Source organism: Suricata suricatta, chromosome 11 (assembly GCF_006229205.1).
Source record: "Suricata suricatta isolate VVHF042 chromosome 11, meerkat_22Aug2017_6uvM2_HiC, whole genome shotgun sequence".
Taxonomy (NCBI): Eukaryota; Metazoa; Chordata; class Mammalia; order Carnivora; family Herpestidae; genus Suricata; species Suricata suricatta.
In genome coordinates, this window is record NC_043710.1 from 7,353,270 (window position 1) to 7,362,487 (window position 9,218).

General features: G+C 60.1%; 4 protein-coding genes across 11 annotated transcripts in view; 1 reads left to right on the forward strand and 3 right to left on the reverse strand.

Annotated features, from left to right (window-relative positions):
• Positions 1-166, reverse strand: part of VEGFB (vascular endothelial growth factor B) — a 3,224-nt gene extending 3,058 nt beyond the window's left edge. The window contains exon 1 of the mRNA XM_029957404.1: positions 37-166. Coding sequence (XP_029813264.1) covers positions 37-166 — 130 coding nt within the window. The remainder of the gene's footprint in view (positions 1-36) is intronic.
• Positions 153-3,784, reverse strand: DNAJC4 (DnaJ heat shock protein family (Hsp40) member C4). 4 transcript variants are annotated; one of them, XM_029956420.1, is made up of 7 exons: positions 3,746-3,784; positions 3,147-3,239; positions 2,161-2,254; positions 1,497-1,678; positions 1,232-1,396; positions 453-539; positions 153-359 (listed from the first exon to the last, which is right to left on the reverse strand). In XM_029956420.1, the coding sequence occupies exons 2-7, from the start codon at positions 3,221-3,223 to the stop codon at positions 239-241; spliced, it is 726 nt and encodes a 241-aa protein (XP_029812280.1). In that variant the 5' UTR covers positions 3,224-3,239; positions 3,746-3,784; the 3' UTR covers positions 153-238. The 4 variants fall into 4 exon arrangements, with proteins under 4 accessions (XP_029812280.1, XP_029812279.1, XP_029812281.1 ...); XM_029956419.1 differs by lacking the exon at positions 3,746-3,784 and adding an exon at positions 3,606-3,660; XM_029956421.1 differs by lacking the exons at positions 2,161-2,254; positions 3,746-3,784 and adding an exon at positions 3,606-3,629.
• Positions 3,785-4,052: 268 nt separating this feature from the next.
• NUDT22 (nudix hydrolase 22) lies at positions 4,053-6,632 on the reverse strand. 3 transcript variants are annotated; one of them, XM_029956414.1, is made up of 6 exons: positions 6,607-6,632; positions 5,766-6,263; positions 5,316-5,414; positions 4,731-4,828; positions 4,502-4,595; positions 4,053-4,213 (listed from the first exon to the last, which is right to left on the reverse strand). In XM_029956414.1, exons 2-6 carry the CDS (start codon positions 6,243-6,245, stop codon positions 4,103-4,105), a joined length of 882 nt encoding a protein of 293 aa, XP_029812274.1. In that variant the 5' UTR covers positions 6,246-6,263; positions 6,607-6,632; the 3' UTR covers positions 4,053-4,102. The 3 variants fall into 3 exon arrangements, with proteins under 3 accessions (XP_029812274.1, XP_029812272.1, XP_029812273.1); XM_029956412.1 differs by having other exon boundaries at positions 6,465-6,628; XM_029956413.1 differs by lacking the exon at positions 6,607-6,632 and adding an exon at positions 6,540-6,603.
• A 42-nt stretch (positions 6,633-6,674) lies between these two features.
• TRPT1 (tRNA phosphotransferase 1) lies at positions 6,675-9,214 on the forward strand. 3 transcript variants are annotated; one of them, XM_029956415.1, is made up of 8 exons: positions 6,675-6,738; positions 7,097-7,184; positions 7,429-7,510; positions 8,023-8,225; positions 8,325-8,499; positions 8,707-8,763; positions 8,837-8,947; positions 9,084-9,214. In XM_029956415.1, the coding sequence occupies exons 2-8, from the start codon at positions 7,110-7,112 to the stop codon at positions 9,167-9,169; spliced, it is 789 nt and encodes a 262-aa protein (XP_029812275.1). In that variant the 5' UTR covers positions 6,675-6,738; positions 7,097-7,109; the 3' UTR covers positions 9,170-9,214. The 3 variants fall into 3 exon arrangements, with proteins under 3 accessions (XP_029812275.1, XP_029812277.1, XP_029812276.1); XM_029956417.1 differs by having other exon boundaries at positions 8,056-8,225; XM_029956416.1 differs by having other exon boundaries at positions 6,681-6,738; positions 7,101-7,184.
• The last annotated feature ends 4 nt before the right edge of the window (positions 9,215-9,218 follow it).

Sequence of the window (9,218 nt, forward strand, 5' to 3'; positions counted from 1 at the left end):
ACCCCCTCCCGCCGCAGCAGGGGAAAGGGGACGCACCGCCCAGGGGGCCGGGCTCCCGGGTCGCAGCCGCCAGGACCCGGAGGGCGGGGTGCTGTCCCCCAGCGAGGCCCGGGACGGGGGCGCGGGGCTGAAGCGAGGAGCTGGACCCGAGCTCTCTGAGAATCATTTTATTGCACGCGTTTTGGGGAGTGAGGCGTCCCGCGGGGTGGCGAGGAGGGAACACAGCGCAGGCCCCGTCCTAGTGGGCCGCTCCAGGGCCGCTGTCCGCGCCTGTGCCGGGAGGCACAATCCCTGGATCTCCAGGTCGGGGTTGCAGCTGCTGGCTCTGCAATCGCTCCTGGAGCTTGGCTCTGTTGGCCCTGTGGGAGAGAGCACCTGGGCTGTCAGGACCGAGGATCCGGGAAGATGATGTCGGGACAGTACAGAGAAGGCAGAGCAGAACAGGGACGGACCTGGCCCGGGCCCGTGTGTCATTGTAGATGGCTGTGATGATCCGATCCTTTTCATCCATGAAGCTGCGGTGGACCTGCTCCAGCTTCCTGCAAGGGGGTTCCAGTTAACCCCGGGCTTCCCAATCCCCGCTGTGCCCCAGAGGCACCCCGCGCCCTCCATGCCATTCTAGGGTCTCAAAGCTTTCCATTTGTGAAGACCTCCACCTAATTGCCTGTGCTAGGTGGGGCCCAGAAAGGCTTATCCAGGGTCCACTCGTGACCCAGGGCCCTGGCTGTCCTGTTGAAGGTGGTGACAGCAGCTCTGAACACCGGCGTGTTCCTCAGAGGAGACTAGAAAGTGTTACGTCTAACTTCATCACTGAACTAGGCAGTGGGTGCCAGCCTTTAGGTATCTTTGTTATAGAACCTCAGCATCCGTGACATGCATAAAAGAGTGGCAGGAGGACAGCTGATTGCCAAACAAACAGGGATAGTTGCGGGTGAGGCCCAGTTCCAACGTATTTCCTCCTGGTGCAAGACTTTGGTTGGCCCCAGCACACCCTGGCAGCCAGCACCAAAGATTTACATTCAAATGACAAAACTCTGCAAATGACGGTGTTTGCCTTTTGTGAGTGGAGAGGTGCCTTTGCCAAGTAAGGAGAGGCTCCAGAGACGTGTTTCGGGCAATTCTTAGCTTGAGAGGCACAAAAGGGCAGGCCACGGGGCGGTGCGCTTGCAGGGCTGACCCCACCGTTCCCCCGCCCTCCGCCCATCACCCCAGGGAAATGGCAGGGATGCACCTGAAAGCAGCATAATGCAGGCCCATGCCTGCCAACATGATCAGGAGGCAGTAACCCAGAACCCGCTGGTTGTGTTTGTGCTGCTGCCGCCTCGACTCTGGTCCCTGAGACCTCACACCGTGAAACTGGGCCCAGTATTGTACATTGGGGTGTTCCCAGGAGCTCCTGGGAGGAAGAAGAAAGGACAAGGTGGAGATGAGGTTCCCTGGGAGACCACAGTGGTGGGGGGGGCTAAGGAGGAGGCCAGGGGGCAGGACAACTGTACCTGTGCGCTTGAGCAGACCCGGGATGGGCTGTGGCTCCTGGGGACTTTGGAGACGCCGCTGAGCAGAGCTGGCGATCATAGCTGAGGCGGCTCTGCTCCCGGCTGAGCACCTGGTATGCTTCACTCAGCTCCACAAAGCGGCTGTGCAGGGTCGGGTTCCCTGGGTCCCGGTCAGGGTGCAGCTGGGGTGGGGCGGGGACCCCTTTCAGGTCTTTTCCCACATCCCTTCCCCGTAATGTCCACCCACAAAGGCTCGAATCGTTCCCAAAGGCCCTGCCTGGATAGTAACCCTCACTCTCAGGCCTGCCCACCCCCTCCCTAAGGCCAGAGAGTCAGAAAGCACAGACTCACGCCCCCTCCCCTTGTTCAAGCCCTCCCCACCAACTGCCTGGTTCTCGGGATATGCCCTGGTCCAAGCTTTCTCAAGAGCAGACGGATCAAAAGAACCAAGCCCACCCCATTGCACAGAACCCTTGATTCCTACCCAAACTTTCCTCCCAATGGGCCTAACCTCTGCCCTTGGGGCACCTCTCGCTCTCTATACATGCTACGGGAATGCGGCACCTTCTAGAGTGGGCCACTCTGCACCATTCCTGGGAATCTGAAATGCACCCCATTTGGCTCACACTTACACCTCCTCCTCCCTGCCTAGGGCCACTGGTACCTCTTTGGACTTGGAGAAGAAAGCTCGTTTAACTTCTTCAGTGCTGGCACTAGGGTGCACCCCTAACAGTTCATAGTAGTTCCTGGGGCCAGACCTGTGGAGATAGGCCCAAAACTGCAGGAGCTATGGAAACAGAGACTATTCCTCCCCTCCCACTCCCAGCCCCACTGGGCCGCACTCTTCAAGTCAGCAACTAGGAGGTGAGGAAGCTGGGGGAGATCTCTCCAAATCATCCCCCCCTTTTTGACACTTCAGGCACGGTGCAGATCAGAACCCCTCATAGTGTAGCCCTCAGACCCCTTAGGTCAGAAACACCCAGAAAGCTCGTTTAGAAAAACAAGTTCTGGGGCGCTTGGGTGGCTCAGTTGGTTAAGCGTTGGCTTCAGCTCAGGTCATGATCTCACAGTTCGCGGGTTTGAGCCCCGCATCGGGCTCTGTGTTGACAGCTCAAAGCCTGGAGCCTGCTTCAGATTCTGTTTCTCCCTCTCTCTCTGACCCTCCCCTGCTTGCACTATGTCTCTGTCTCTCAAAAATAAATTTTAAAAAACCCAAAAAGAAAAAGAAAAAGAAAACAGGTTCTTCAGCCCCACTTGGTTCCTGCAGATCAGAATCTCCAAGGATTTTGGATGCCCCGGAATTTGCATTTTTGTAAACCACCCCCTCCCCCCAAGCCCCAGCCCCAAGCCCCCAAGTGAGTTATGCTCAGTGATGCTTGACCACTAGACTTGTGAAAAGAGCACTGAGCTTGGCTTGGACTCAAATTCCACTTTTGCCTCTAACTCGCTGTATGACCTGAGGGATGGATGGTCCCTTAATCTTGTGTCCTCAGTCGTGAAGGTGAGGGTTACCTGAAACAAGCCCGTACAGCACCTGACACCAAGTAGAGAGGTCACAATTATCCTCGTACCCAGGTCCAAGCCTAGAGCTGGGCAGGCCCTCCTCGACCCACTGAATGATGGGAGCCATGCCCCCAGCCCCCGACTCACCGCTGCCCGGTGGTCGCTGAGAATAGCCGGGAGGGAGGGCTGCGGGGCCACGACCGGCACAGGCACAGGGACAGCATGGCGACAGGCAGACGGCTGGTGAAAGGAGGCCACAAAGAGCAGTGCATTGGGACCAGGATGGGACCAGACTTCAAGCACTCCGGGGCCAAAGGGGAGGGTCCAGCCCCGTTTACTTGCGAAGGCAAACTGAAGCAGGCTTGGAGGACCCAGGGGCAGTGGGGCCTCCTTTACTCAGGACCAGACCCCAGTGTCCTGAATCTGTCCCTGCCTCTGACCCCGGCGTCCGGGACCCTCCCCCACACTGGACAAGTCCCGGACGCCGGGACCCCCTCCCGACCACTCTGGGAAGGGAGGCGAAGGAGGGGCCACACGAAGTCCCGCCTCCGCCGCGCTCAAGGATTTCGCGGCCGCGGCTGTCTCCGGCGTCCATTCAGGCCCCACCTCCATGTTCTCATTGGCCTACACGCCTACGCCACGCCCACCGAGCCGGAAAATCCGGACGTGCGTCGGAAGGCCCCACCCCCGCACACCCATTGGCCTTTGGGGCCTCGGGCCACCCAACGAGGTAGAGGCCCGCGGACCTGCGGAAAGTCACCGGCGTTTCCTGCTTCTCGGTCCCACTTTCGTGGCTCAGTCCCTGGGACGCAGCTGTTACTCTGCTCTGCAGCGGGATTTTCTTCGTAAAGCGGCTTCCACCCCATAGGAGACCCGGACCCTCACCACAGCCTTGGCAATGAGGCATGGTCCTCATCCCAGTTTGCAGAGGGGAAAACTCAGGCTGGGTTTGTTTTGTTTTCCCCCCAAGACACTCGTCCCGCCTCTCTCACACACCCTGGTCTCTCCCAGCGCCCCATCTCTCTCTCCCCAAAACAGCAGATGCCAATGGAATCCAAGAATAAAGTCCTTTATTGTCTTTCAATTTGTGATAGGGTTGGGGACTAGGGCGACTCAGGGGGGACTTCCTGGACCCAGTTGTAGAGGTAAATAGCGCCTTTGGCCGAGGGGCAGAGCTCAGCCCACATTTCGGTCTCCTGCAGCCTCCGCACCCTCTGTGGGAAAAAAAGGAAGCCCTCTGACGTTCAACCCTGGGGGCCTGAGCCTCAGAACCCTCTGCACGTCACTGTCCCTAGGGGGACACGTTAAGGAGTCTGAAGGGATGCCCCGCCCTCTCTTGGGCCGAAGCGCACCCCCAGTGACGTCTTGTGGCTCTGGAGGAAAACTCAGATTTGGCAGCCCCATATCACCCAGCCCCAGGGGGCCAGCCGGGTGCCACTGGGTGTCCAAATGCCCCAACACAAGCTCCCTGTCCATGCAAGATACATTTTGCTCCGTCACACCTGTGTCTCCACAAAGATGATTCCTGTAGACTCGTGGGCCTCAGCTCCCCCACTCACATAGTGAGTCTTCACCTGCTCAGAAGTCAGGCAGCACCTGCACAAGGACGTAAGCGTGGCTTGGGGAGTGCCCAGTCCCTGGCGGGTCCTTGTTCCCAGCTGCCTCAGCCATTCCCCTCAACCACCCACGTACCCCAGGACCCAGGACCCTGCACCCCAGAGGCTCACTCACTGGACGTAGAACTCGGCACTGGCACGGCCGGCACTGGTCTCATTGCGGGCAATGCCCAATAGCCGTGGCTGGCTCAGGGTGTGCAGGGGCACGTTCACCTGGGGCGGGGGGGGGGGTGTCCACCAGTCAGTGTCCACTGCCCACATCCCTGCCCCTCTCAAGGGAGAACGTTACCCTTGTACAGCATTTTACAGCGTACAGTTCAAGTGCCCAGAGTCACAGAATGGCTGATCCCGAGCATGTTCCTGTTACAGATGGGAAAGCAGAACCTGAGATCTTGAACAATTGCTCAAGGTCACCCAAGGTAGCTCCATTGTAACCAGGACTCTCAAGGAGTCCTCCCTTCAACGAAGAGGGAGTGGTGAGTGGGAACATGCAAGAGTTTATGGTTGTTCCCCTTGTAAAGAGGAAGAGCCTGAGGCGTGCAGAAATGAGGGCTGGAGGATTCCACCCCGCTTGTGTCTAGCTGCATTCAAGCTCTTGGCCCTCAATGCCAGATGCCTCCCGCCAGCCCACACCTGTGGGGTTCCGGCATGTCCTGCCCCCTCCCTTCTGGCCCACCTGTCGGGGCCACCCCTCACTCACCTCATCACAGATCTCCTGGAGAACACTGGAGAAGAGCTCGTGCACCACTAGCTCCCCAGGGAGCTCTTTGTGCAGGGCGCTGTCGCCAGGGCACAGGGCCTGGGAGAGGTCAGGCTCAGCCACCATTCCCCGTCTCTTCCCACTCTGCCTCCCCGCATTTTTGCTGGCCCTGAGGGCCTGGTTAGGCACAGGGCTAAGAGTCCTGGTGGTCCCCTGACCCGGGCCCGCATTTTCCATATGGACAATGAGAGATCCAGCTAGGTCCTCTGCCCCCCATCCCCCACCCCTCCCCATCATTCCCTAGTGGCCCTCGGGTCTGGGACAGGGGTCAGTGGGGTGTTGCCCTGAGCAGACTTTCAGAGAAGCACTAGGCCAATCCCCCCTTTAAGGGATGAAGAAAACAAAGCTGAGTGGAGTCTCTGTGCCTTTGCACCCTGCCTGGCATCTCACCTGAGGCTCAGGGTGCCCACCAGGCACGTCCACCAGCCCAGGTGCCTCTGCCACCTGCTGAGAGCGACGCAGGAAGACTAGGAAGTCATCCGCAGTGGCCAGTATGGCGCCAACCCCCAGCGGGTCTGCCAGGTAGGCCTGCTTGTCACCCCAGTCAGTGGCTCCCTGCTGTCGCAGCCAGGCAGCTGAGCTGGCCCAGTTAGTGCCCAGGAAGTCTCGGTAGGAAGTCAGGCCCAGGCGCAGGAGCAGCAGTGGCCCCTGTGAGCCAGCGGGGGCCGGGATGGCTGAGTGCAGGCGGAACTTGGGGGCGTCAAAGAGCCAGGGCTGAGCCTGCAGCCGGCTCTCCCAGATGGCAGCAATGGCCTTGTCCCCTCCTGGTAGTGGGCGACGGTCGTAGTCTGGGCTCAGCTCAGCCTGCACCTGCTCCTCCCGCAGCCCACCTGCGGGGCACTGCAGCAGCAGGGACACTTCAGGGTCCATAGTCTAGACGGGGCAGTTCTGGGGGGAGGATACAGCCGGGCTTGTCACCTGAGAGCCCAACAGCGACCCATGGCCCCGGCAGCTGGCCCCCTCTGTCACAGACCTCCTGAGGGTACCCTCCCAGCTCTCTGTACCCCCTTGAACCCAACTCCTTGGGCAGTAAAGTGTCTTATCCCAAGAGCCCGGAGATCCCTGCTGCCAGATATCCCTGGGACTCACGCGCATCTCAACCACCCAGAAGTCCTGGGTCCAGTCACCCCTTTATGCCCATTTCTCCCAAACCCAGGATCCTGCCTTCAACCCCTGATGCGCCAGGACCCCTTCCAGGGTCCGGAAGTTCAAACCTCCAGCCGGCACCTACCGGCCTACGCGGCCCACAGGCCCCACCCCTTCTCCTGTAGCGGAAGTGCCCGCCCCCTTCTTCCTCGGCTTCCCATTGGCCGCTGCCTGCGCACAGGGCCCTCGCGGGTCGCCAGCTGGGCCCCCGGAGTTGGTGAGCCTGCGAGTCTCTGTCTCCCTCCTCCCAGCTCTGTGTTGATCTGTCTCCCGCTTCCTGCCGGCTAGCCTGAACGCCGGCCCCCTCCTCAGGCCCCCTTTGCGGGGCAGACCCGCGAGCCTGGAGCGCGGGGGCTCCTTTTCCCTGGATGCGTGGCGGACGCAGTGTGACCTTGGGCAAATCTTGCTTGCTGGGCCTCAGTTTCCCTTTCTGTACCGGGGAGTTGGGGGTGGGAAGTGACTTTACTGAGCCGGATGTCCCCGTCCCAGCTTTCACATCCTGAGGCTTGGTGGCTTGCTGGGCGGGGTAGGACATGAAAGGATCCTTAACAGTCCCCACATTCTCCCTGTACAAGGCAGGTCTTAGCCATGAACTCCCCTGGAGGAAGAAGGCAGGAAGCCTCAGGATCCAGGGGTCAAAGGGCTCACAGACCCCGGGAACAGGTGCGCCCACCCCACCCTCACCCCCACTTTCTTGGTGGGAGGGTAAAGGAGGAGGACTCAGCCCTGGCGCCCTGGAATATGCTGGGGGTGGTGGGAGTGGGCACTGATGGGTCCCTACTCTTCCCAGAGAGCGCAGGGATTCCTCTCCCCGCAGTCTCCCTCTGCAGCGGGTCACTCAGAGTTCCGGGTAGGCAGCAAGGCAGGAGCACCACAGGGACCAGGGGCCACCTCTGGGTTCTTACAGGACCGAGACGTGCAGCTGTCCAAGGCTCTGTCCTATGCTCTGCGGCATGGGGCCCTGAAGCTGGGGCTTCCCATGAGGGCTGGTAAGTGAGAGTCTTAAAGACCGGGGTGAGGAGTGGTTGGAGGGAGGGAGCAATACGAGCCTATTTGTAACTGCCCTACCCCATGGCCCTACGGGGACAGTACAGAGGTCACATCCTCTCCATTTTCAGGGGACCCCGAGGCCCAGAGACCAATATCATGTCTGGAGCAAACTGGGAGAGGACCCTCTGTTTAGGCCATGCCTGCTGATACCTCTGGTGCAGTGGCCCAATAAACACTGATCCCAAGAGTGGGCACCGAGCAGGGGGCCGTACTGAAGTAACCGGTGTTTAGTGAGTGTCCACTCTGGGAAGTGTACTGTGCTAACAAGGGTCACTTTATCTTTGTGACCCTCGATGAGGCAGATCCTGTTACCATGTAAGTGGAGGAAACCGAGGCCCAGGGAGGGGAGACTTTCTGAAGGTCACACAGGGGAACCCCTGCAAGCCCCCAGCCCAGGCTCTGTTCTGGTTGCCTATAGCCCGCCCCTTCACCCCCTCTAACTGTGGCCCAGACCAGGGCAAGTTCAGCTCCCACCCATCTGTAGATGGCTTCGTGCCCCTGGGCGCCCTCCTCCAGCTGCCCCAGTTCCGCAGCTTCTCCGCTGAGGATGTGCAGCGCGTGGTGGACACCAACCAGAAGCGGCGGTTCGCCCTGCGGCCGGGGGATCCCGGCACCGGCCCGCTCATCCGGGCCAATCAGGGTCACTCCCTGCAGGTGGGGGCTAAGGGGACACCTGGGAGAGCCAGGTGGAAGGTGGAACCCCTGCCTGGGAGGGGGGAGTCTCACTGCTGTCTGTGCCCCCACTCCTCCCAGGTACCTGAGTTAGAGTTGACGCCCTTGGAGACCCCCCAGGCCCTGCCCCTGATGCTCGTCCATGGCACATTCTGGCAGCACTGGCCGTCCATCCTGCTCAAGGGCCTGTCCTGCCGGGGAAGGACACACATCCACCTGGCCCCAGGACTGCCTGGGGACCCCGGCGTCATCAGTGGTCAGTGCCCCTCCCCAGCCCCTCCCACCCACTTTGTCCTACCAGGTCCCTCTCCAAGGATCAAGCTCCCTCCAAGGATAGCGCTTCTTGTCCGAAGCCACTGCATGCTCTGCTTGCTGGAGGAACCCCTTCCCTGCACCGAGCCTGCCCGGGTTTGAAGCCTGCAGCCCCCAGCACCCCAGGTCCCAGCTCCAATTGTCCCCACAGGCATTCGGCCAAATTGCGAAGTGGCCGTGTTCATCGATGGGCCCCTGGCCCTGGCAGGTGAGTCTCGATCCAGCAGGGACTGGCCTAGGGCTTCAGAGAAGCCATGTCACATCTCTGGCCCTGTCCGCAGATGGAGTCCCCTTCTTCCGCTCTGCCAATGGAGTGATCCTGACTCCAGGGAACGCCGATGGCTTCCTGCTTCCTAAGTACTTCAAGGCGGCCCTGCAGCTGCGCCCTACCCGTGAGCACAACCACCCTTCTTCTGTTCTTGGCTCCTGGATCCTGTGCCCTCTGCCCTCTCCTCTTTCCCAGCTCCCAGCCCCAGGCTGACTGAGGTCTCACTTTCTCTAACCAACGGTTGGTTGCCTCTGTCTCAGGAAAGTCCCTGTCTTTGGCTGGTAATGAAGAGACCGAGTGTCAGAGTGGCCCCGAGAACAGCTCCAGAGGAAAAAGGATGATCTGACAATAAAATATTTATTAAAAAAAAAAAGAAATGTAAAAAAGATGACAAA